Source organism: Thermothelomyces heterothallicus, assembly GCF_042370625.1.
Source record: "Thermothelomyces heterothallicus CBS 202.75 unplaced genomic scaffold P884_scaffold_18, whole genome shotgun sequence".
In the NCBI taxonomy this organism is placed as follows: domain Eukaryota; kingdom Fungi; phylum Ascomycota; class Sordariomycetes; order Sordariales; family Chaetomiaceae; genus Thermothelomyces; species Thermothelomyces heterothallicus.
The window spans coordinates 381,941-406,701 of NW_027192579.1; the positions used below are offsets into that span (position 1 = coordinate 381,941).

Here is a 24,761-nt window from a genome sequence, read left to right on the forward strand (position 1 = left end):
TAGGGGATAGGAGTTTGACTTCTAACAACGGCTTCTTTACTAACTAAGGGATTAGGACTTCCTTTCTATCTCCTAAGTCGAAAAACGCTAGTAGCTAACGCTCCTTTGGTAAAACCTAAAGAGGGTAGTTATTATTAAAAGGAAGATAGTCATTCTTATTAGTCTTTTCTAGGAATTTAGTAAAGGTTACTATACGAAGGCGACGCCTATTAGTACTAGGAATCTTATTTTTAGGGCGCTTCTTCTAGACTTTATATTCCTCCTTATAATCCTATTTAATCCGCTTAATAGTAATATAGGTAGCTTTTTAGCTAGTATCTTAAATAGCCTTGGTATTCTTCTAAGCCTAGATCTCCTAAACCTGATAAATGTATTAAATGATTATATTTATTATAACCTCTCTTATTAGCTTAACAAGTTAGCCTTATATTTTCTTAGTAGATAGTATAGTTAGATAGGCTCTCTTGTCCTTTATAAAGTTCTTAAGATATTTATATACTAGCTAACCCTTATTAACTATTAATATAATATCCCGAAAATATTCTTATATTGGTAAACTAAAAAGCTTAAGATACTACTCTTAGATACGATTAATACCTTTTTTTATATATACCTATTACTTATTATTAGGAATTATTATAGGATATCTAATAGCTATACTAGATAATACTTTCTCCTTAATCTAGTCTATTATAATATATTAGTTTAGTAGAAAAAGACTAGTCTTTTCAAATCCTACTATAATATTTCAACGTCTAAAACCAGCCTCCTAGATTTCTTAGAATCCTTTAACAAAGTCTACCTATATAAATATAAGATTGCTATTTTGAATTACCTACTAGAGATATCATTAATATACTTCCTTAAGATAATAAAAGACCCCTATATCTATTAGCTAGATAAAATATATCAAATAGGGAGGGAGGAAGATAATAAGAATATTAAACGAGAGATAGTATTTATAAAGTTCGAGGTTATAATATCCTATAAAGTTATCTAGGATAAGTAGCTAATATATATATTCTTCTAATAGTATAGATATATAGACTAAATCTTTAAGAGTAATATTATCTAGGTTAATAAAGTATATACTAAGAGTAAAACTATAATTATAATAGTTATAACTAAACCATTCCTTAAAGCTTATATTACGCTATTAGAACTTAATATAGATAGTAAAGGAGTATTTATTAAAATGATATATCTAATCTATTATTATCTTAGAGTTATTAAATATTATATCTAACTTATAGAATTATATCTCGTTATTAAGACCTTTAATATCCTAATCTTCTAATAGCTACTATTTAAAGATATAGAATACTAGAATAGTATTACTAACCGTATTTCCGACACTAATTAGGCTTATTAACTCTCGATTATAAAGATCTAGAATCTCTAGCTAAGAAATTACTATAATAAGCATTCTATATTAATATCTAGGGGAAGGAACTAACCTTCTTCTTCTTATCTATTTTAACTATTAAGATCTTAAATCGCCTATTTAACATTATAAGTATATATCTAGTCTTATCTATATTCTAATAGCTAGATATAATAATCTTATATATTTTAATAGTATCCTTAAGTTTATTAAAGAATACCTCTAGATCTTCTACCTACTACTTAGCTAAGAGTCGGTTTACTTTAACTAGTTTAAAGAATATTAACTAAAACTATAGATAATCCTACTTTTAACATGACTATTAGTACTTACTAATAGGAAGGCAAGGAGGATTATAACGTGCCTATAAACAGTTAGTAGTATCTTCGAGAAGATCTTTGGTAGCAAGAGAACCAGATTTGATAAGCCAGTACGTATATCCTTCGAGGGCGGAATCTTCGTCGTTTCGAAGCGACCGAGGTCTTCTAATCACGTTACTACTAATAGCTAGAAGACTAATATCCTTTAAAGACTTTAAATACCGGCTAACCTAGGTCTTTCTAGTCTTAAATAGTTAAGCGGTATACCGTATACTAGGTTCGTTTCTATAGGGTAAGCGGCTAGTTTGGTGGCGCGTTCGAGCGGTAAGGAGCTATTTGGCAGCCTGTATACTGGCTGGTTCCTAGATATGGTTGGTTAGAGGTATCGTATATAGGAAAGTGGTTAAATTGGGCTTATAGCAGTGGTTATGTCTTCGAATATAGGGAGTTGACTGGTAAAATTGGACATATATTTAGACGTGTACCTGTCCGGCAATATTGGTATATCTGGGGGTTTTGGCCCTACCTGTCGGGAGACAGGTGGTAGTACTAAACTAATTAGTTAGCACTAACCACCGGGTACCTATAATATTATACTCCACTACCTTCCTTGCCTTAGTAGTAAGGGACTCTCCTGTATACGGACGTATAATATGTAAAACGTGAACTCTTGGTACAGTACGTATATACATCACAAGAGCAATTTGACTACTGCAAGTACTCTGTAGTTATCACGCAGAATGCAGTCCTCTCCCGTGTCTCAGGTAATTTACTCGGGTCATATAAAATAGAGTGTGGCGTGAGAGAATTACAGTCGTTTTTCGCCGCTCGAGCACCGATCCAATCCCACCTTTGCCGGCAGTGCTCCACTGGCGGTCCTGAATTGATTGCATCCCATGTCGGCTCTCACCTTATGAATATCGCCCCGACGCCGACGGCACAGAGACAAGGAGCTCGAAGATGGTGGTCTCACTGTGTTCCGTACTGTATAGTTACAGTCGGACACAGCGTTGGGGGTCGGTCAGCAACTTTGCCTCCCAGGCACATCTGCATTCGTCCTAGCCTCGAAGATATGAGAACCTGAGCGGAAAGCATCTCATCCTCCCATTCTACCGAGTGTCAACTCGTAGTGTAGTGGGTGGTCCCGTTGTGGAGTCTACTCCGTATGTAATCCGTACATCCAAGTGCACTATTTTCGCTCAGAGAACAATTCCAGTATTCTGTGAACCCACACTCGGACCACATCCCTTGCAACCCAGCCCTTGCAAACCCTCAGGGACATTTCCAGGGTCTCTGAAGCCAAGACAGCGCCCCTCGACTGTCGCATGGAACATGGGACGGATTGCCCACTATTGCCCACTCAAACAGCCGGGATGTCATCCCAGAAATAACCCCTTTCTGCGCACTAAACCGCTCTGGGTTGAAGATGCAACATGAACCTGGCCTGTGCCGGGAGCGAAATATCTCTCCGAGCCCCAGCGTGAAAGGAGGTGGTGAATGGGCTTGAGCTGCTCAGATCCTGCTGAGCAACCCGACTTCTCCAGCCCTTATGCGCCGCTCGCTGTCCACGAGTAAGTCGGTGTATGCACACGCAGTCCTGTACGGATTACTTGCATCCGATCCGTGCAAACACCTCGACTTGCTGCGCCGACAACTCGCCTCGGTGCGCCGGAACAGACACAGCAAGTTTCCTGCACGCGCCGCCGCCCTCTCCTGTCTGGGCAACACCATACTTGGGGACCTGCCGAGATCCAATCTCGTTGTCCACGAGTGGTGTTTATTGGGCCGCGCCAGTGGCTCGGTCGCGAGCAAGTTCTCACCTGGCAGGTGCGTACCGTGTTTCCCTTCCAGTCACCCGTTTTCTCAAGTGTCAAAAGATTGCGCCTGCCCTTGCTGTCGGCAGTCCCTCCAGAGTGGAAATCTGCCAACAGTGAGCCGTGCAGATGGCTTTTTCTTTTCTCGCCGAGACCTGGTGTTACTTTTTTCGTGACTTGGTCGGGCCAGTGCTTGCCTGCCCTTCAACTACCTACTCGTGGGTCATTCAGCGTGGCGTCCGGCAACAGCGCTGGGGAAGGCCATTGCCTCACGCTTGCATCCGTGCCGCTGAACCTAAGACCACGGGGCTGACGGGCCTGCCATCCGAGTCGTGTACACATACGAGTCCCATCTCCATCTTCATACTGCAGCGTATACTACTTTGGTTGTACGGAGTAGTGGTGTGCAACGGCGGGGCTGTGTCTTGCAAGTGCCACTCTCGCGCAGTCGACTTGTTGTCTGGAGACCCGGAGAGGCCGTTTCCTGCTCCGGGGAGGGGGCTGGTGTACTGTACAACCCGCCTTCCTACTGGGGCCGTCACGTTTCGAATTTCCGGCATCGCTTAATGTTTCAGTTTCCGCTGCGCATGGTTGCGCATCTCGGCGAATCGCACCCAGCCGGCTAACAGAGAATTCAGCCCGCATTAGTTTTCGGACATCCCAGGCCCTGCGAGATCGAGGAACCGCTGCCCGGTTCGCAGCCCCGATTCTGGTCGTCCGATCCCTCGGTCCAATCCATGTCTCCGTTGCCAATTCTCCTCCCAACCATCCAGGCGGTTTCCGAAAACCACATCACACCGCAACCCGCGCAGCGCACCTCCCGGCCGGCCGCCCGCATTTGACACGCGCTGTGCGCCAACACGAGAGCAGAGAAGATCGGATGCGCGGCGCTGTCACTCCCCTGCCGCACCTCTCAGCTTTCCAAATTGGTTGACACGCTACATACAGAAGGATAGCAGCCGCGTCCCGCAATCCCGGGAATTCTGCACTGTGCCGGGCCTCGTGCCTGTTTGCAGCGGCCACCCATGGCCTCTCCATTAGAAGCGGCTGCGTCCCGGCCATCCTCGGGGGTGGCCTCTCCCCCACCGAGGATAACATCGCGGTCGAGGACACAGAGTATCTCCAGCGACCGACCGTCGACCGTCGCGCACAGTCTGATGACGCCTCCACTGGCTGTGTCGCCCGAACCGGCCTTCATCGCCGCTTCGGCCGCCTCGCAGATCGTCACCAACGACTACGACAGCCATGCTGAAGCGTGGTACGACCAGCATGGCATCGAACCTCCGGGCGAGGCTGCTACCGTGTCGCCCACCGCGCTGCAGTTGGTCAACAGCTTCCTCGACCAGCTGCTCTTCAACTTCCTCTCCGTTTCGCGCTCCACCGCCCTCTGCGCCCTGCGACCCGCCGTGACCGAGGTGCTGAAACCGAAGCTCGCCAAAGATGCTATCAATCAAGCGGACGAGGAATTGCGAGAGTATCTCGGCGAGGATGGCGAGTATGGCGCCCAACCGCAGACGGCCGACGCTGTGTCGCCCGCGGGATGGGATCTGGAGCTGGCCTGGAAGAGGACGCGCCTTCGCTGCATGGTCTACTCATCACTGGGCGACATGGAAGAAGAGGACGAGGACTACTACATGGAACAGGGCCACCTTGGCTCTGGACCAGACGACAAGCTATCCGAGTCCGTCTCGCCCGCCGTCGCAATCTTCCTGACGTCGATCCTGGAGTTCATGGGCGAGCAGGCACTGATTATCGCCGGCCAAGCCGCATACCATCGCATACGCGCAAAGTACGAGAAGGAGCTCAAGGAAGGCGCCCGGAGCCCGACCGGCGTCGCCGATAAGGTCGTGATCGAGGACCTCGACATGGAGCGAGTCGCGCTGGACCGTACCCTGGGCCGGCTGTGGCGCTCGTGGAAGAAAAAGATCAGGTCGCCCGCCATTAGCTCCACAGATCGCCTGAATAGGTCCTATTCCAAGGACTCCCTGTACTCGTCGTCTGGGCATTTGCGCTCGTCTGGCAGCGTTGCCGAGTTCGCCGTCCCAGCCACCGTTCCTGAGCCCGACGCCGAGCCCGGTGCGCCGTCGAGCAAGAAGGACCCGGCTGATGATCGCGATCAAGGCGCGAATACCTCGCAGCCTCTGGAAGAACATCTCGTTGCTGCCAGCATACCCTTGCCGCTAGGCCCAGACGACATTGCCGAAATTGAGGTCCCTGGTCTTGCCTTTTACCGTCACGAAAGAGAAGAGGACGGCGACGCGGAGAAGGAAAGGACGCCAACCCGTCCGAAGAGCATGATATCGATGCCGCTGCGTGAGGCGCCGGGCCCGCTGTCGACCGCTTCGTCTCAGCACCAGATCACTCGGAGACGCTCGAGCACACTCCCAGCGCCCGCCCGACCCCGTTTCAGCATCCCCGCGGAACCTCGGCCGGATGTGCCGGTCGAGATGCAGGACTCCCCAGGTCAGGCCAGCCGTTCGACCTGTACCCTATCGCAGAGTGCCGCAGAAGCAGCAGAGCAAGTCCAGGCCGTCGAGACCTCCCAAGCCGCCGACTCTGGCGTCGCCCCTGGTGGAGAGGAGCTAAAAGATGAGATCAAAGATGATGACGACGACGACGAAGTGTCCATTGAGGAGCCAAGAATCGTCAGATCCTCGAGGGTTTCGATCTTGGCCCGAACCCCGTCCACAACATCCTCGGAACCGGGAAAGCCTGCGTCCATCAACACGAACCTGCCGATTCGAATGCCAAGCATCCACTCTGCGCGGCTAATCGAAGTGACCAGTCCGCGCAGCCCGGTGGTAGGTTCGCGGCGCAACTCGGTGGCTGTCACCGAGTCAGCCCGGCATGCTAGCCCATCCAGTACCAACCGTACGGTCACTCCTCCGCTTTCAGAGGACCGGCAGGAACAGTCTGTTGGTAGCAGCTCAGTTGGCAGACCAGCTATCAGTCACGGTACCAGGTCGTCTGGACTGGCGTCAAGCGTCTCTATTTCCGAGAGCGGCGAGCCGGCCGACCGGGCCTACGCCGTCTCACCGGTGACACCCGTAACTACCCATGCTCCTGCTCACGCAGCAACTAGCCTGCCCACCTTCCCGGAACCTTCGACGCCCCCAAAACCCGTCATCAAAAACGCCATACTGCCCGCGACGTCCTCGCCGGTGTCTACCGCATCGACGACGAGTGCCACCTTCTTCATCGAGTCTATGCCGGTGCTGCCGAAGGGGAGAGAAGCCGCAGGGCCATCCCAAACTGGCGGCCGACGGTATCGCTCTCCTTCCGCCTCCAACCCCCCTGCCGTTCCCGAGCGAAGCGCCGGAAGGCAAGCAGTTGCGAATACGTCGGCCTTGCGCCAGCCAGTAGCTATCGGCCAGGTGTCGGTGGAGCGTACTCGTGACCGCAGTCTGTCTCAAGGGTCCTCCTCTTCCCGGCCCCGCGAGCCGTCGGCGGGACGAGGCCGGCAGCAAACGGCTGCCGACTCCCCCTCGTCGACGAAGCTCAAGACGGTCCAGACATCAGAGGAGCAAGTGCAATCTCGTATCGATGTTGTGCGGAATTTCGAGGAACTCATCCAAAGCGACCAGACGATCCAGTACACGCTTACTCCCGAGAGTATGCGCGATCTCGAGGTAAGCAGATAGCGCTCTCTTGCACATACACAACATCGTGCCGTGCCACAGCTTTGTCTAACGAGCGAAACGCAGTCGCAGGGTCAGTCGGGGCGACCCGCCACAGCTGCAAGCCAAGTCGTGTCGATTAAGACACGGAAGAGCGAAGAAGCCTGCCGGAACGGTTCCCGCTCCCCCTCGTCGTCGGTTCCTCGAAACGACGCGAAATCGCCGTCATCAGCACCTCGTTCGTCAGGATCCGGGTCCCATTCCGTCACCGATGGGCATCACCCCAGCCGAAGCTTTGGCCTCGCCCCGGCCAAACATAACGGTGTCGTCCCGCGTTCCATCCCCCCGGTACCCTCGAAGCCTCGTGCCACCAACGGGCCTCAAGCGAGAGATGCGAGACTGGAGCGTGAATCTCTTGCCGAATTCGCCGAGTTTATCCGCTCAACGGGCCCTGATGGCGCTCGCGCCGCTTCCGCCAATGCCAATGGATCATCGGGTTCAGGGAGACGGCGTAATCAAGGTTCGATCTCGAACGGGGATGTCGGGACCACCAGCCTGGCTTCCGCGACTAGCAACCCCAACCGGCCGAGACTGCAGCCTCGCGGTGCTGTCGCCGATCACAAGGACGATAATTCTGACTTGATCGATTTCATCCGGCGCGGGCCACCGGGCAGCGCTGATAACCCGCGTATCCCGAGGTCTGTTGCTCCGTTCCGGACCACGATGGACTCGGACCAGCTGGACGCTGCTGTTGGGGGGAGAGCTGTGGACGCCCAACTCCGGGACGCCGAGCTCGCTGATAGCCAGGTTTCGACGAACGCCACCGACTCCTCGGTGCCACCCTCCGTACAGTCATCCATCAACTCCCGCAGTGCTCTGGTCGCCAAGAACAAGCCACTGCCATCGGATGCGGGGGATGTTGACATGCCGATGCCGAAGCGCAAGACTCGTCGTGTCCGTGACCCCTACGCCATCGACCTGAGCGATGAGGAGTTGGAAGACGATGACGAGTTCACGCCATTGCCCCGCAAGAGAGTACAGACCCAGGAGGAGAGCCTTATCGACTTCTTGAACAATTACACCCCGCCACCGGAGCCTCCTGTGCAGCCCTTCAGCATCTCACAGACACGGAACGCGATGCAGCCAAAGAAGAAGGCCAGCACGTCAAGCTTGATGGCCAGGTTTACGAGACGGGATAGCGCGCAATCGAGCGCAGCAGGCTCAACCGTTTCTGCGGCCTCCAAAGTTCCAGAGACTAGGTCCGCCAGCGGTCGGGCAAGTGCGCCAAAGGGCGGCCACGTACCGATTCAGGTGAACATTCCTGAGTCAGCGAACACGCACGAGAACTCGAATGGAAATTCCGCCAAGGCGGCAGCGATGATGGGTGGCGGTGGCCCGGGCCCCGTAAGAGGACGGGTGCCGATGAAGAAGTTTGAGCCGCGCGAGGCGATTTCGGTTCCTACTAGGGCAACGTCAGACTTAGCCGAGTTTCTAAAACAATCGGGGCCGCCCGTCGGCACGACTCCCATGGCGAACGACTTTTCGGAGACGGCGGGGCGGTATGAGGCGAGCGGCATCTCCAAGGTGTTCAGCCGGAGGAAGAAGCCCAGCGTGTCCCATCCTCGCCGGATGCCCGAGTCCGAATAGCCCTCTGAAGGCTATGTTCCCTTCATGTGTAATTTTTTTTTGGCCATCTTGTATGTTCATCCTACATTCTTCACCATTCGCTCGAGGTACATTTTTATGTGATGAAACTGTTTGGATGCGCCGAGCAGTTCTTCAAAGAAGTGTCATTTTGAGGCATATTGTTGCGGCAGAGAAAGCGCTTTTTTTTCTTTCTTTTTTTTCTCTTTCTTTATTCTTTCCATTCAATATTTTCTGCTGTGGCTCGGCTGTTTGCTGTTCTCTCCTTCTCGTCGTGTCTTCTACGGGTCGTAGACAAGCGAGGATATGCCGGTTGACTAGCACGACCTTTCTACCCCTCATGATACCATGGAGGCTTCCTTTGTTCCAGCTTGATGAAACGGGAATTATCTGTTTTCCAGTGAGTGAACATATCACCATTCACCGTCGGCAGCAACCTTGCTCCCTTTTGGAAATGCAACACGAGGAGCAATCATCACTCAATATGCATCCTTCTCTCTCTCTTCGCACACCGATTCCAACGTTGCCCTCCGGTCCCCGAATGTGGCAGCGAAGTGCAACAGGCCATTGTCCATCGGGAACAGTTGAACCCCAAGAGAACTTAATTCCTTCGTGCCTTCGTTGCAGTGGTAGGTGTTGGTTACAAGTAAGGGGTCTTGCATCTCAAGGCCATAGGAATATGCTCTGGGTGACACTAAGCAAGAAGTCGCGTTTTGATGGTGGTTCATGGAACGCGAGTAGACACGGAGTATCCATGGTAAGTCCGACAAAGGACAGGACTCAGAGCTGTCTGAGAGGAGACGGGCGGAGGTGAGCCGCCGCTGATGTTGCACGGCATGGGCTTGCTGACTAGCCCGGGTTGTGTTGGCGGATTGAGAGTTCCAACCTGTCGCGTCAGCTCACAACCAGGCGGGCGGCGAGATCATCCCATTGCCTTTTATGATTTCTCACATGCCGGGCGAGAGAAGCTACCAGCAGACAGCAGCATATGATATGTATTCGAATGATTGATCATCTTACCTCTCTCGTGCACAATGGTACCTCTCGAGTCAGATGAAGGAAGATGAAGCTCCCACCCGGATGTCCCCGGGGCCGTGGTGTCCCTCGCGATTCCCCCATCCGTTCTGAGCAGATTCATGTCGACTCTGAGTCAATTGCTTGGATCGGCGGCCCCGTTTGCCCGACTTTCGCCGCCGCTGGAGTGTTTCGGGCGGTCGCTTCTTGATTGCTGATCCGGTGGATCAGGCGCATCATCAGACCTGATAGAGAGCAGCGGCAGATCACATAGATAGCCTGCTGCCTGCCTGCGTCATGTCCACCTGCAGCATGCGAGTGCATATCGAGTGCCGGAGTGTGGTGAAGGGTGGGGGATTCCCAAGGGTGTTCAGTCCGGCTGAGCACTGTGGCGTTCGCAGCTTCCCGGGCGTTCTCTAAGATGAAGAAAGTACCTTACCTACATGGACATTCAGCAGCAGTATGTACAGTACCCGCACAGCGTACACGGCTACCCTAGGCACCTTCTGTATGTAGTCCGTACATACAGTACCTGGGAACCTAGAGCGGCGCTGGGCAGGCTGTGCCTTGCCGGCCGCATTTGTTGATCTCATTGAGGGTTATGCAGAGTGCCCCTCGCAGATAAGCTACTGCAAAGTAATCCGTACTGTAGTAGTATGTGCGCCTTCCGCGGTGCATTTGTTACCTCATACTCCGTATTGCAGTGGTATTTTACCATGCAGTCTTAAAACCTGAGGTATGCGGATTACTCTTCAAGCATACTTGAGTACGTTCAGGTACTTGATAGATAACCCCCTCCCCCCACCAACGCTGGGAGCCCCTCCACAGCCCCTCCACAAGTTTCACTGCATCCTGATTCGATCTTCACCGCGCCACGGGTGCCCTTGGATGTGTTGCTGGCAAACAACTACATGGAGTACCCTGCCAATCGGTAGAACAATCCTATGTAGGTACTGTACGTATCTACGCAAAGGTACTTGGGGTTATCTACTTCATACAACGCTTTACAACGCTCAACGGGACTGGCCGACCCGCTCGCTATATCGAGCAGCCTGCATCTTCGCCCTCGATCCCACCGTCAAACGACCCTGGCGTTTACCCCGCCGGATCGACCTTACAGCACCGGCACCAACGAGCAGTCGCAGGCAAACGTGCTGATCCAGATTCCCGAGTGCGTTCGAGAGACTGTTGCCTTCTCGATCTTCATTCCTCAGTCGGAGAGTCGTAGGGAGGGCCGAACAGGCAGGCGACGTCGGAGGGCGGGCGGAGACGGAATAGAGCGCGCGCGAGTCGGACAGTTGCAGAGTCGCAACACGATGGCATCACCATCGGCATCGTCCACCGGCTCGCCCGTCCCTGGCACTCGGCCCGACCGTCGCCGAGACAGCAACACTCCCGATACAGCTTCCACGTCGCTCCCTCGGATCCTTTGGAGCCTGCAGGTGCCTCTGTACATCACCCACGCGTCCAAATCGACGGACCCATTCATCGTCTCGGTGCCGCGGTTCAGCTACCTGGCGCTGCTGGTGCCCCGCCTGACCGCCTACTATGGCCTGCCCTGCTCCAGCTTCCACCACGAGGAGATCCAGCTCCGCAACCTGGCCGTCGGCCTCCTGGTCGACCTGTACCAACCCGCCTCCCTGCCCTGGCGGCTGGTGGTCAGCGACGGGCCGGAATGGGACATCGCCGACACCTTCACCAACTCGGCCAAGGAGGCCGACTTTGTCCGGAATGGAAACGCCAAGCAGATCATGAGCCTGTCCAAGGAGCATAGCACCGCATTGTGGAACGCCGTCCAGGATAGTGAGTTGAGTCCTAAATCACTCCCACTGACACCACAAACCAACAACACCCCAACCACCAACCACTACACTCACCCACCACCACTACGCTCTCCTCCTCCTCCTCCTCTCCTTTTGGCCGTTGACCCCCGGGCTGTGCTGGAAAGCGACGAAAAAGGGCACTGACGATCATGGGCCCGGTTGGTTTAAGATGACTATGCCGCCTTCGACAAAGTCAACAGCCTCCTCCTCAACGCGCCCACTCCGCTCAAGAACGTCCCCATCCGCATCTACATTCCCTCCTCGCCGAAAGAGGCAAGCGGCGCCGCGCCAGCCTCTTTTAAGGTCGTTCAGACGCTGGTGCCCCCGAGATTGCCCAATAGTAAGTTTCAACCGGCCATCCCCCCCCCCCCCTCTCTCTCTTTCCTTTTTTTTTTTCGTCCCTTCGTCTTTGGAGGGAGGCCAGGGGGATGATATCCGGCAGAAGCTTTGATGGCAAGGATTTTCTAACTACGAGAAACAAAACATAAGGGGCGTCGCAAACGCTGGGCGCCGCCCTAAAGAGCATTCTCCCAACGCTCTTCCCCAGTAGTCGGGATCCCGTCCTGGCAAACGTGCTGCTCCATGGCGCGTCAGTGCCCTTCCGGGCGCCGTTGGAGGAACTGATGCGCGAGGCTGCCTACCCTGACGGGTGGCTATGTTTTTGTGTCGTCCTGTTATGACATTTCCCCCCAGTCATGGCCATGTGATTCGCGTCGGACACGTACTTCTCCTTCTTCGAGACCCGACGAGAGCAAGGAAATGATGATGTTATTGAAAGGGAGGAGGAGGGAAGGAGCGTCCCAGGGCGGGTGCGCTTCCATCTACTGGAGTGAGCAAGGCTATATCTCGGTGGCTCTTGCTTGTGAATGTACAGTACAATACTTGTACATACATACATAAATACATAGTACGCCTAACGCGGCTGTCTCTCTCTGGAGTGTTTTCCGCCCATCCGTCTCCGCCTCAAACAAAAAACAAGAGTCACCACTCTAACCATCATCCCGCATGTAATCAGCATCTAACGACGTCCGCCAATACCCCAATTCCCGTTCTCGTTTCTTCCCCAACATACACGCCTCCACTCTTTCACCCAGATGACGACACCGAGAAGTTTGGTATGTATTAGGAATAATAAAAGGACAGTTTGGCTTCTTAATGCTTGCCAAACAAGCCCTCGGATTCAGCCCGCGTGAACACGGGCGGGTGCACGAGCAACGAGGTATTCTTGATGTAAAACCACAAAGCAATGAGATTTGGCCACTCCCCTTCCCGAGCCATGCAAAAACCAAGACATCACAGTGAGAGACGAGCAGAGAGCCGCCACAACCTCTCCTCCCCCCTTTCACCAACCAAGACATGTTCGCACATAGTGGTATCTCCGCCGCTGCCATATCGAAACAAGGCCATGCACATGTTACAAAAAAACAGGCCGAGATAAGACGGTGGATGGTCTCGGACCCATTCCCTTTGCAGAGTGTAAACAAATAAAAACCAAGACAAAAAGAGGAACTTGATCCCTGCCTTCTCCAGAAGCAATTGTAGTTGCGTGGTGGAAAAGACTAATGCGGGCTTCCGTGGCCGGCTTTTTTTTTTTTTTTTTCGGAGGGTGGAGAGATCGAGCATGGTCGCCCTCGGCTCGATCCAATGTTCGCTGTTGGATGAGTTCCAAGGACCGGGGACTGATCGAATATGGGCTCGTTGAAGGCGAACTCCGGGAATGCCGAGACTGGCAAGGTAGAATCGAAAAGAAAACGAGGGGAATCAGGAGAGAGCCGCGCGCAAGGGGATCTATCTCCACACACTTCTCTCTTCCAGCGAGAACCCCTCTGCTCTCAATGATGGGGGGGTTGGTGTTGCATGGGAGGTAGCATGCCGCCGGGATATGACCCCTGGCTTGGTTCAAGAGGTGACACCGGTACCGGGGTCGCCGACCCAGGCATCATTGCCGGGAGGGGCGACGGCAGTGGCGGAGACATACTCGTCATTCCATTGCCGCCGTGGTCTCCCGGAGAGGAGCGAATGCCAGTCGGGCCGGCAACGGGCGGCATCGGGGGCGCTGGGGCCATGGGCTGGACAGGCGGTGGCCCGCCGCTCGCCGAGCTGGAAAAGCTTGATCCGGTCGGATGGTCTACCGCCTCGGTGCTGCTAGACTTTCCCCAGAGCTTGCGCTGGAGGCCTTCCAATATCCGTAGGTCGATGTGCAAGGCACTTGTTGGGGGTGCGATGATCTTGAAGAATGAGATGGTTTTAGCGAAGAGCTCCTTGAGGAGTCGCTCGTCGATATAATTACTCAATATCGGATCTCGGAACGCGGCCGCGAGGGTGAGGAGATTGCCCCATTGGCTACAAGAAAAAAACGAGGGTTAGATGAGCTGCTCGAAAGCTCTCCAAGCGAAGCGAAGTGGAAGGGGGGTGAAGAGGGGTGAGGGTCTTACGCATGAGCGGTTCCAAAAATGTTGGTCACAATGAACCGCTTCTCCTTGAGTCCATGGAACGCCCGGGTGCTCTCAATCAGGGCACCGACACCCTTGACCGCGTACTCGATCATTTGCGGAGGGATGTCATTGTCGGGGCCAATGACGGGCACCACAACACCGGAGCGGAAGTCGGACGCAGGCAACGGGGTGTCGTTGGCCATCTTTTGGAAGTTGAACTCGAGGATCTGCCTAACAAACGGCCGGTACGTGATGACCTGCGCGCCCCAGTACTTGGCGCGGAGCCGAGCTGACAGGATATCGCTGGCCGGCGGGTCGGTAGGCTCAAACATGAACTCTGGCGGCACGAAACGCAGGTGCATCGTCTCCTGGATATATTCAATGATGTTGGCCGCGCCCGACGTGACGTCGAGCGGCAGCGGCTTCTCCGGATTGTAGAGCATCCCGTGGATCTGATTCAGAGTCTTGCGCAGGTATAACTGGGCCAAATAACTCTGAAGCACGTGCTCATCGAATCCTAGCTTTTTGGCCACCTGAATGTTCGGATATGGCATTATGTCCTCGTAGGCCAAGATGTGCGATTGCGGAAGGGGAAGCTCGGCGATAATGTCACTAAGGCGGGTTATGTTAGCGGCCAGACTCCGAGGGCGAGCGCTCCTGCGTGGTTTTTTCTCCTTTAGTGGTGTTGTCAGTTTAAGCTCACCTTTCGAGTTGCAGACAGGTCCAGAAGGCAAAGACGAGCTGGTTATCCGACTTGTCGCTTACCGCATCCTGGCGGCGCATCTCGTTCAACCTCCGGAATCGATCCAGGCTCCTGGTTCCTCGCAGATTAGTGACAAATCTGGCAAGAGTCTTCCTTCATTTCTATTTTGCTTAAAAAGGAAAAAGGAAAAAGGAAAAAGGAAAAACAGAACGTGAAAAAAAGGGGGGGAAGGAGGGGGAGGGAAAGAGGGATCTCAGCTACTTACGGCCTCAGTTTCATCTGCAAGGCAAAGCCGGCTTCCTTGATGTAAGCGTAGCTCTCCAAAACCCTTCCTAACTGTCCCTGATAGAGCCCGGCCAGGAGAAAGGCGTAGATATGGCGCAGACTAGTCCCGGCCAATTGACCGCCGAGGATGTCAGTTGCGTAGGCGAAGTAGTCCAGGCCAGGAATGACATCCATGTTCCTCTTTGGGGATGTTCCCCCCTTGAGGGATGCTCCGCCTCCCTGAAACGACGCCCGCCTGCTGGGACCCGGCCGCTCGGCGCCGTCCTTGGGAGAAGGAAGGCCGGCCGAGGAGTGAGAGTAGGAGGCTTGGGAGGGCGACGAACCCTGGATCGGGGAAGCCGGGTAGCCGTTCCGTGCCATGGGCGAGCCATGCGCGGGAGGCTCGCTCACTGGGACTACGTCAGGTATCTTGTCCTTGTGCAGGCAGATCTTGCCCAGTGCGAGAACCAACAAGACGAGGGCGTTGTTTATGGAGCGCTGAAAGACGGGCCTGGACGACTTGGGTGACGCTGAGGACGGCTCGGCGGCGTCCGGACCAGGGGACCGCTTTCTCTTGGACCCAGTCTCGGACTGGGTCGACGGCGTGGTGGCAAACTTTGCGATGGTGGTCCCCCGGGGCTGTTTTCCCATGGTCTGTTGGACGGTGTCCAGAAACAGCTTGACCATGGCGTTCAGCTCGCGGGGGATAATGAGCGGATGCATGTTCTGGATGTTATCCTGGAAGCTCTTGACGTACTTCCACACCAGCGCCTCGCTGAAATCTGGCGTCGGTAACGAGATGGCAGGTTTACCGTCGACGGGAGCAGGCGAACCGCTGATACCACCCCAGCAGTCGCCCGGCGAGGGCGCGCCGGTATCCGAAAGGTCGTCCGCCACCATCTCCACGACGCCCACGTCGCGCAAGGATTCCCTATCGACCTTGTCGACTCGGAGGCTGCTCTCCAAGCCCTCGCCACGGCCCCAGACTCGGAGAAGACCACGCTTCTCTTCCTGGCGGATCGGGAACTCGTCCACGTACTTTACGTTCTCAGCTTCCAATATATCCCGGACGAGGACCGAAATGGGCCTCCACTTGAGCAGGAAGGCCGCAAGAGTGGTGTGGTTTAGCGGGATGGACGGGGCGCCCGGCCGCACGGCCGGGCCGGGCTCTACCTCTTTCTCTTCCTCCATGCTGCGCGTGATGGTCCTCGCCTCTTGGCTGTTGATCGGGGCCTGCGTTCCTGCCGTGTCCCCCGGAGATGATGATCCTGCATCCTCAGCCGTGGGCGCCGCCGATTCCGCCGATTCTGGCCGTTCGTCGTCGTCCAGCGGCGGCTCGGCCGGAACGTCGACTGAAGTCCCATTGCGGACCATGGCACGCTCAAGCCTGCTCATACGCTGGTCGAAGGCGTCGAACCGGTTCTGCAGCGCCACGAGAGCATCCAGGATGTCTGCGGCGATCTTGTCTTGTCTGCATCCCGGTGGTTAGCCATAGCCAGCCGAGGTGGGAATTTAAAAAGGCTCTCAATTGCTCAATTGTTATTCAAATAAAAGAAAGAAAGAAAGAAAACTTACTGTTTCGGGGCAGCCTCCCGGTACTTGCACTCAACCTTCTTTTCCTTACAGCTCTTGCACGGCTTGAGCTCGTCACACTTTGCCTTGAGCTGCCGACACATATCGCAAGCCTAAACGCGTCCATAGTTAGCAGGTGCTCTCTCACACACTCTCTCTCTTAACTTCCGGGACGACTTCGGGGTCCGGGCGACCAACCTGCGATGCCCGCTGGGCCTTGCGCTTCCCCGACGCGGCGGCGACCTGAATCGGATACGGGAGCTCGCCGTGGGACGCATACTGCGGCGGGTAGTCGTAGGGCTGAGGGTGCGGCAGGGGCGTCTGCGGTTGATAGCTCGGCTGACGACTGTAGACCGGGGGCTGGGGGCCGTTGTCGAAGCTCATGTGCCGCCTGTCGTCACCATAGGGCTGGGTGTGTGGGGGGGGGGGGGGGGGGGGGGGGACGGCAGAGTGCGGCGTCACCGGCGTCATGGTATCCTGGGGAACACCACCGGTCGAGAGAGGCCTGCGCAGCTGCGGGAGTGTGTCATCGGCAGGATCCGTCTTGATCATGGGATCGCGAGGAGGGTAAGGAGGGAAGGGCGGGTGTGCCGGCGACTGCGGGGGCTGCCTGTTTTCTTGCATTGGCGGGAATCTCTCTGGCTCATGTTGCCGTCGGTCGTCGATGGGCGTATGCGATTGGGGAGGTTGAGGTTGAGCCTGGGGTTGAGGTTGAGATTGAGGACGTGGGTGCGGATGCGGATGCGGATGCGGATGCGGATGAGCATGCGCAGGCGCAGGCGGAGGCGGAGGAGGAGGAGGAGGCGGGTGTGGGTGCGAAGGATGATCCGCGGAACCGAGAGGGCGCGCAAAGGAAAGCGGTGAATGCTGCTGATACTGGGTCGACGGCGGGGGATGAGGCAGCTGGCCGGCGGTTGGGGACGGAGTGGGATGAAGCAGTGATACGCCGTGGTGGAGGGAGCCCCCTACAGACCATGACGGGCCAGTCGACAGGCGTGGTCGCTTGGTGTCGGGCGGCCCTTGGTCCATCGCTGGGGTCTTTATACGTACATGTACATGTACGGAGGTACATCCACTCTATGTGTTCCTTGACACCAGGGCGGCGTTGGCCGGAAAGGCGAGGTTCAGACAATGGGGCAGCAAGCCTGCCACGCCAGCATGGAGCACAAGCCGGGAAGGAAGAGAAGGGAAAAGGGGAGGGGGGGGTCGAGCCAAGCAGGGGATCGATCCGGCGGGACCCCGTGACTGTGAGCGTCAGACACGGCTGCGCCGTCCGGTGAGCGGCGGAAAGTTTGAGGGCGGCCGGGGCAAGCGGTCTGTAAAGAGAGAAGGGGAGGGAAGCGGAGACGTGTGTGTCTTTCTCTCTCTCTCCCTCTCTCTGTCTCTCTCTCTCCGTCCCTCCGTCCGTCCGTGTCTCTCTCTCTCTCTGTGTGTGTGTGTGTGTGTGCGTGTGTGCGCGCGCGATATCCAGTTTTCCTCTCGTTCGCACTGGGAAGAGCGAGCACCCTCGGCTCACTGAGCAGAGCCCACCAAAGTGACAGCAGCTCGGCCGAGCAGGGACCAGTCGCGAATCGGGCAGCAACGGGATGTGGTCTGTGTTGCGCGTTCGCGGGTTCTGGGGCGAGCAGAGTGGGGAGGGCGTAAAAACGAGAGCTTGGTCCCAAAATCCAAGGGTACGGTACGGAGTACGGATTTCGGTAACGCTGAATGGCAGCCTCCCTTCTCGTCGGGGTACACTTGTGTGTACGCAGGGGATGCACCAATTGCGGGCCGCAGAAAGAAAAGGGGAGTGACAAAGTTGTACTGGCGTAGGGCAGCGGAGCGTATCGAAATCCCACAGAGAAAGCCGGTGCGCGCAAGAGACCTGCCAGGCGGCGCGGCGCGACAGACCGGTCGCTCAAGGAACGGTCAATGGGTTGGCAGGAGCGGGAGCTGGTCAGGCGGCGTTTTGGGGCTTGGTGAGAAAACACATCGCAAATTGACGAGAGTTCTGCCCCGGTCATCAATCAACCGTGCCGAAGCACGTCTCAAGGACCCCGGTCGGAACCAGGGTGCTGGAGCGCCAGGGGTCGCTGCTGAACAATCAGAACCGCGCAAACAGTGGGTCATATTTCCCCACTCGGTCCGGGGTGGGGGTGAGGGTTCCCTTCTGCTACTACAGTACTGTGTACGGAATCGCTGGTTGAAGTCTACGCAGTAGTTACGGCGCCTGTTTGAGGAATGCGGGCTCTTGCCAATCCCCCGGTCTGTACACTACTACCTTTGGCACGCTGGTTGCTTGGGGCGTGTCATGAGAGGACGAATAGGCACGCAGTGCCTTGGGTGTCGATTATTCGTTCGCTTTGTTTTTGTCCCCGTCTTCGCTGCAACATTCTTCAAATTCTGGCTAGTGTGTCCATGGCCTTTTTCTTGTACGAGTAATGGGCGCAGTAGCGTCCAAGGAAAGAAGAGACAAGTTGGTCGGTGACAGACGCTTGGGAGTTAAAAAAAAAAAAAGAAAGGAAAAAGAAAGGAAAGGCTGTCAGCAACCGGGTCACACAGAGGCGTGCCTAGTGCGTAAAGGTCACGTAGGGATATAACGTTACTGTTACAGACTCTACAGCATTAATCAGGCAAAGATAGGTAGGTAGGTATTGTTCATCAGATTTGATGTACGGGTCAGAAAGGGGTAGAAATGTGTTGTTTGTATGGCGTACGAAACTACCTTTAAGTGCTGCGGTTAAGGTACCAGCAATGCACAGGAGGACCGCTACGGACGTTGACGCATCGTACCACGCTCGTCAAGAGCTGACGGCCCTGCTAGTGGAACGGTGTAATGAGGGGCGACTGGAAGCTTCGCTTCAGCCGTATCATGCAGGCGTCCACAAAGGCGATCCTTTTCTTCTTCTTCCCTATCTTTCTTTTTCTTCTTTCCTTTTCTGCTGCTTCTCACCCTAGCCTGCCTTGGCAGGTTCCTTCTTGTCTTTGTGACGGGGATTCCGGCGTCCGGTGGGTGCGGAGATTTGATGCTGAGGCGGCGATTCGACCCGCAGGCATGGTGCGCAAGGAAAAAATGCCCGCCAATCCCGGGCATGGGCGCCAAGCCTACATTAGTGTAGTGTAAGCTCGGCTCGACGTGCAACCCCATCCACAAGTTGCCCAAATAGACTTACGAGAGAGTAAGGGCATGGAGCCCGATTCTCTCACCCAGGTGAGACACCGCACAGCACTCCAGGTCAGGTTTGTCCCCAAGCGCCTGGCCTACGACCACTGAGATGGCGACCGAGACTCAAGGTGAGAAAAGTTCGACAGTGGGGAGAGCTGCTTTTCGTATGTGCGGTACGCGCGCAGTAACTGCCGTCGGTATACCGAGTACACTGGCAGTGACGGGGTAGCCAAGTCGCAGCGGAGAGAGCGCGCGATCCTTGGTAGCATGGGCCGGGAGTGGGCTGTCTACGGAGGAGAACACTGTCCTTGCGGCCGCGGCCCGTCAAGGTAGGTCGGAAGGCCGCCTGCCAATCCCACGGGGATGGGCGCTGAGAGGTGCCCACGCATGAGGCGCGTGGCGGGCAGGGAGCAGAGGCGGGGGGGGAATGGCGGGTGGTCGATCTGCAAGTGCACGGTTCGACAGTACGACCCCGACTCTGCTCTCGCAAGGTGACGTACACTACAATACGCGCACGCGCGCACCCTTACGCACCGTGTCTGGCCAGGAGCACCACGATGGTCTGCCAATGTAGCATGTATTGGTACCTCGGTACACTATGCTACTCCGTGCGGTGTCGACGATCTGGCAATGGATATCTCGCAGGTGAGTTTGTTGGAAGGGAGCGGTTCCAGATCGACGGGAGAGAAAACGCTGCTCCCTGATTTTGGCCGCGTTCGTAGCAGCTGCACAAGCATTACGGGGTCGCATAAGGCGGAAGTTATGCACCTGCGGACGCACAGCATCAACCACATTCTGTTCCCAGCGTAATCTTAGTCTCGCTACTCCGTAGGGAAACCTCGGAAAAGCAAAAAGAAAACGAGCATGGTCCGCATCGCCAGCGCACCTTGCTTTGAAATGTTAGCTAGTACGGAGTATTTCCTGCTGGTCCTGATGAAGACTTCAGGCAGCATCATGTCAAACAAGCAACTACGAAAGGTACTCCGGCCGTTCCAAGAGGTTTCTCCAGGAAGGTTCTCCGACCTCTCTCGTGGTATACAGTACAGTATACAGTACTGGTACGGAACACAGGTTCTCCCTCAGCGTCCAAATTCCGGGAACAAGCGCTCGCTAGCTTCGCCACGTGACTGGCAGCTCTGTGTGATTGATGATTGATCGCAAACCTCGCTGCTCACCGCACACGCACCCACCGCGAGTGGACGGGGATCGGATCATTTATTAGCCCACATAGTTAAAGCGATCTTCCCGACTAGCTGTCGGCTGTTTTGTCGGCGGTTCAAGCACTATCCTACAAACGCTCCGCTAGTGTCAAAAATACTTCGTATTAGGTATATCATCGGTGTATCAAATACACACCTGAATGGTATGATTGTACTGCCGAACTTGACCTGTTAAAACACATGTATCTGTGCCTCTGCCCAAAAAAGACTCCGTCATCAACAGCTGCCCCTCCCATTGACATGGCTTCTTTCCGGACTCTTCACTGCCTCTAGGCCGAGTCACCGCTTTTTGCTCACAAAGTGCGCCGTGCCCAATGCCACCCAAAGCAGATACCCGCTTCTGGGGGTGGAATGTCTCCATGCAGAGCCTTGCAGCTCATCCAGAATGCGACACTACGCAGTAGCATACGACAGTAGTTGCATGGTGCGAGGCTTATCAGGTGGGAGCTTGGTGCCGGGCCCGCAGACACGGTCATGGAACATGTTCCAGCGCCCTGCCCAATCAGTGCGAGTTAGGGGGGACCCAAGGTTCTGGGAATGGCAAGGCCCGGCCTCCACTTTGGGTCGCTTCTTGTGTCCACTAAGCCTCGTGCTAGGTTGTTTCGGCGACTGGTTTTTTCAACCCACGGACGCTCGAAATTTCCCGGCATACGACCCTCGTATGTTACCACATTCGTTGCGAAACGATCGGCGGCGGGCAAGAGCGAGGGACCGGTAGCGGAAGGTGCCATGTGAACGACGACGTTGACAAATCTCACGCCACGCATTCCCTTTTTTTTTACCTCTTATTCTTTGCCCCTCTCTTATCTCCCCCAGTTACTGCATTACATGGGAGGATGTACGGAGTACTGTACGTGTATTCCGGGCATACATTACCCACGAAATCCTCTATGCGCCCGGACATCCCACGCCGAGATTACTCAGGTGTAGCTATCTGCCTTGAGAATCGATTCTTTTCGGCCAGATGGGCGTGGTATCACCCCGAGCAATGAGACTGGCGGCAGTTGGGGGTATGTGTTGATGATTTCCGTGCGACACAGGCTAAGAATCCGTCACTCTGGAGACGGGGATCTGCGCCGTCGCCGTCGCTGATTGATCTGGTTAGACGCTGGAACAGGTAAAGGTCGTTGGAGAGCAGCGGGGTACGCAGTGGTGTGTGTGTGTGTGTGTGTGTGTGTGTGTGTGTGTGTGTGTGTGTGTGTGTGGATGTGGTATAAGCCGAGTCCAAATGCAGCCGAAAAAGAGATTCGGCACTGGCGGCAGCGGCCGACCACATTGGTCCCGAGTTACTGTATTATGTACATATCCATCGACATTCCACGCTGGATGCCATTCCCCCCCCCCCCCCCCCCCCCCCTTGATGAGCAGTTCTGTCGCTCATTCTCTCTGGTGCGTCATCTTGGGTTTCATATATCCTAATGAGCAGGTTCCAGCTCGTCATCCTCCCCTGCCTACCACATCGAGAACGTATGCGTCTAGCAATCACTTAATGTGAATACACCTAGAGGCTATTATATACAACACACATTGTCCACGTAATCAAGGTAAAGAGATACCTATGTTCATTCTTTTTCTTTTCATTTATTTCTTTATCCTTCTCGTCATCCTTCTCTTTTTGGTAAGTAGATGAGGGTCATTGTCACTTCGCAGTCTCTGCACATAGTTGAGTGGCCCAGCCTTGTCGGGAAACAATCTCCGTAAAACCAGGCAAGCCTTGGGAATGGCTGGCCACAGTGGCGTTTGCGGTCTTCTGAACTGCTATTTGAGAACCAACCTGGGGATTCGGACGTCTTGAGAGCTGCTGCACGATCTGACGATGGTCATCCCACGCCCCGACCTCGAATTGTAACCACAAGCTCAAGAATCTCGTCATAGCACGCGGACCGCAGAGGCCCAATCGGTAAGCGCGGCAATTCCGGCACAATGCGAGCCAAAGATGGGCCCTCCAAGGTATTCATGATTGGACAACGATCCAAGAAAGCCTGTGGGAGAGAGACCACGCCCGCTCGCGACAGGACCGACGCTACGACCCGAAGGAGTAGGAGGAGGGGAAGTAGTAGTGTAGAAGAAAAAGAAAGACCCCGCGATAGTTGTGGGCGTGATGTCGCGGATGGTATTGTTGGCAGACCGGGACCAGCGCGCAATACGTACGGAGCGTACGGATCAACCAGTGTAGTGTACGGATTAGTGCATTGCAATGCTGCACGACACAAATTATGAAGGCCATCGGTCCAGCCACTTCGTCAAGAGTATTGCCGAATGTCCCCTTCGAACCAATAGTAGGCGCGCGGCTTCTTGTTGGGGGGTGGCCGGGCGGCGGCCAAATCGAAAACGGCGGCGACCCTTTGGTTATTGCTATTGCTTTTCTCCCAAGTCGAGAGCCCGTCGTGGGTGGGATTGGCGTCCCGGTGCCATGGTTGCGGAACTGACAACACAAATTTGTAACGATTTGAGAATCGCGTCCCCATCGTCACCCATACAACTGTGCAGTGTACACCATCTCCTAGAGAAGCACCACAGCACCACAAGTGCGTGCGTCTGTCATATGTATGTATGTACGAAGATGGAAGGAGGCATGCCCTTCCTCCCGTTGAATCTGCACCCTTGTGGCCCTTAATGGCTCTTGTGGTGGCAGTCAATTTTGCTTTTGTTCTTTTCTTTCTTTTCCCTCGGTATCAAGAAGCCTGATCTGGTCAAAGAACGGTCCGTCATCATCATCGAGGTATAATGTGGATGCCGTCATTGATGTTCCTCGACGGAGATCTCCGAGTTCGCCACCTTTCTCCGTTTCGGTTTTGGGGAGGTATGTGAAACTGGGGATTCGTCGGCGGCTTCGAAGCCCCCAGAGACCGAGCAGGGCGACTTGGTGGTCTGCACAACCTTGGTCGCCTCCTTGGCCTCTGTTGAGGCTTCGGTAAAGACGACATCCCCGCTCTTGCCAAGGGCCTCGCGGCCAGCCTCTTCCAACAGGATGCCAATGGCCAACAAGGCAGACTCGTCCATACTCCTCTCATCAACGGTCCTAGTCCCAACAACGCAGCGAGGACCCAGGCGGGCAGCCGCGGATTCGTAGAACTTGCTCGCATAGCTGTGGATTGACCTCAGAAGGTCGCTGTCCGGGAGACTACCGTGGCCAGCATTGGGAAGGTCATCGCTGGCCCAGTAGATGTCGTACTCGGCGTAGCGAACTGGGGCGTTCTTACGCCTGAACAGGGCCTCTTCTGGGGCCAGTCTCGGATTGCGCGACGAATAGCGGTCGGAGATGGCCCTCAGACGGCGTTTGCTCCTACTGGTCGCGTCGTCTGCGTCACCGAGGGCCCCGTTAAGAGTGACGCGTCCTGACAAGATTTAGGCCGTTGTCCAGTCTTGGAGTATGAGACGATAATAGAAGCATACCTGCGACGGCGTCGAAAACATTGGCCAGCCGGCCCCGATGTTTTTGAGAAGACTTACTTCTCCTCCTCCTATTGCTGCTGCTCTCGCTGCTGCCGCTGTGTGATTCAGCAGGGGAGGACAGCCGTGACGATGGTGTGGTCTCGCCTGAGCTCAGAAATATCGAGTCTGGGGGCGCCTCCATGTAGTCTGGTTGGAGAACAAGTGGTTGTATCTGGCTGCGCGTGTACTCTCCGTTGATACTTCAACATACCGCGGATCAAAGAGAGATTCTTCGTTCAGGTGTTCTGACGGATGGTATCGCAGCCACGATAGGCAAGATCCAAGGAGCCGAGCAGTGCGGGCCGTCAGTTGATTTCTCCTTCCTCTTTCTGCCTCTCTCTTCCCCCTCTCTCGCCCTTTCTATCCTTTTT

At 54.7% G+C, this 24,761-nt stretch overlaps 4 protein-coding genes across 4 annotated transcripts; 2 read left to right on the forward strand and 2 right to left on the reverse strand.

The window, feature by feature from the left end:
• Positions 1 to 4,543: 4,543 nt before the first annotated feature.
• On the forward strand, positions 4,544 to 8,782 carry P884DRAFT_204839 (uncharacterized protein; the record flags this gene model as incomplete). Its single annotated transcript, XM_069438607.1, has 2 exons — positions 4,544 to 7,147; positions 7,223 to 8,782. The coding sequence occupies 2 exons, from the start codon at positions 4,544 to 4,546 to the stop codon at positions 8,780 to 8,782; spliced, it is 4,164 nt and encodes a 1,387-aa protein (XP_069296034.1).
• A 2,327-nt stretch (positions 8,783 to 11,109) lies between these two features.
• Positions 11,110 to 12,296, forward strand: P884DRAFT_271166 (autophagy protein Apg5-domain-containing protein; the record flags this gene model as incomplete). The annotated part of the gene is made up of 3 exons (XM_069442415.1): positions 11,110 to 11,596; positions 11,786 to 11,956; positions 12,106 to 12,296. 3 exons carry the CDS (start codon positions 11,110 to 11,112, stop codon positions 12,294 to 12,296), a joined length of 849 nt encoding a protein of 282 aa, XP_069296035.1.
• A 1,152-nt stretch (positions 12,297 to 13,448) lies between these two features.
• Positions 13,449 to 16,392, reverse strand: P884DRAFT_204935 (uncharacterized protein; the record flags this gene model as incomplete). The annotated part of the gene is made up of 4 exons (XM_069438613.1): positions 13,449 to 13,959; positions 14,052 to 14,663; positions 14,755 to 14,865; positions 15,020 to 16,392. 4 exons carry the CDS (start codon positions 16,390 to 16,392, stop codon positions 13,449 to 13,451), a joined length of 2,607 nt encoding a protein of 868 aa, XP_069296036.1.
• Positions 16,393 to 23,694: 7,302 nt separating this feature from the next.
• Positions 23,695 to 24,532, reverse strand: P884DRAFT_271169 (uncharacterized protein; the record flags this gene model as incomplete). Its single annotated transcript, XM_069442416.1, has 2 exons — positions 23,695 to 24,293; positions 24,352 to 24,532. 2 exons carry the CDS (start codon positions 24,530 to 24,532, stop codon positions 23,695 to 23,697), a joined length of 780 nt encoding a protein of 259 aa, XP_069296037.1.
• Positions 24,533 to 24,761: the final 229 nt, after the last annotated feature.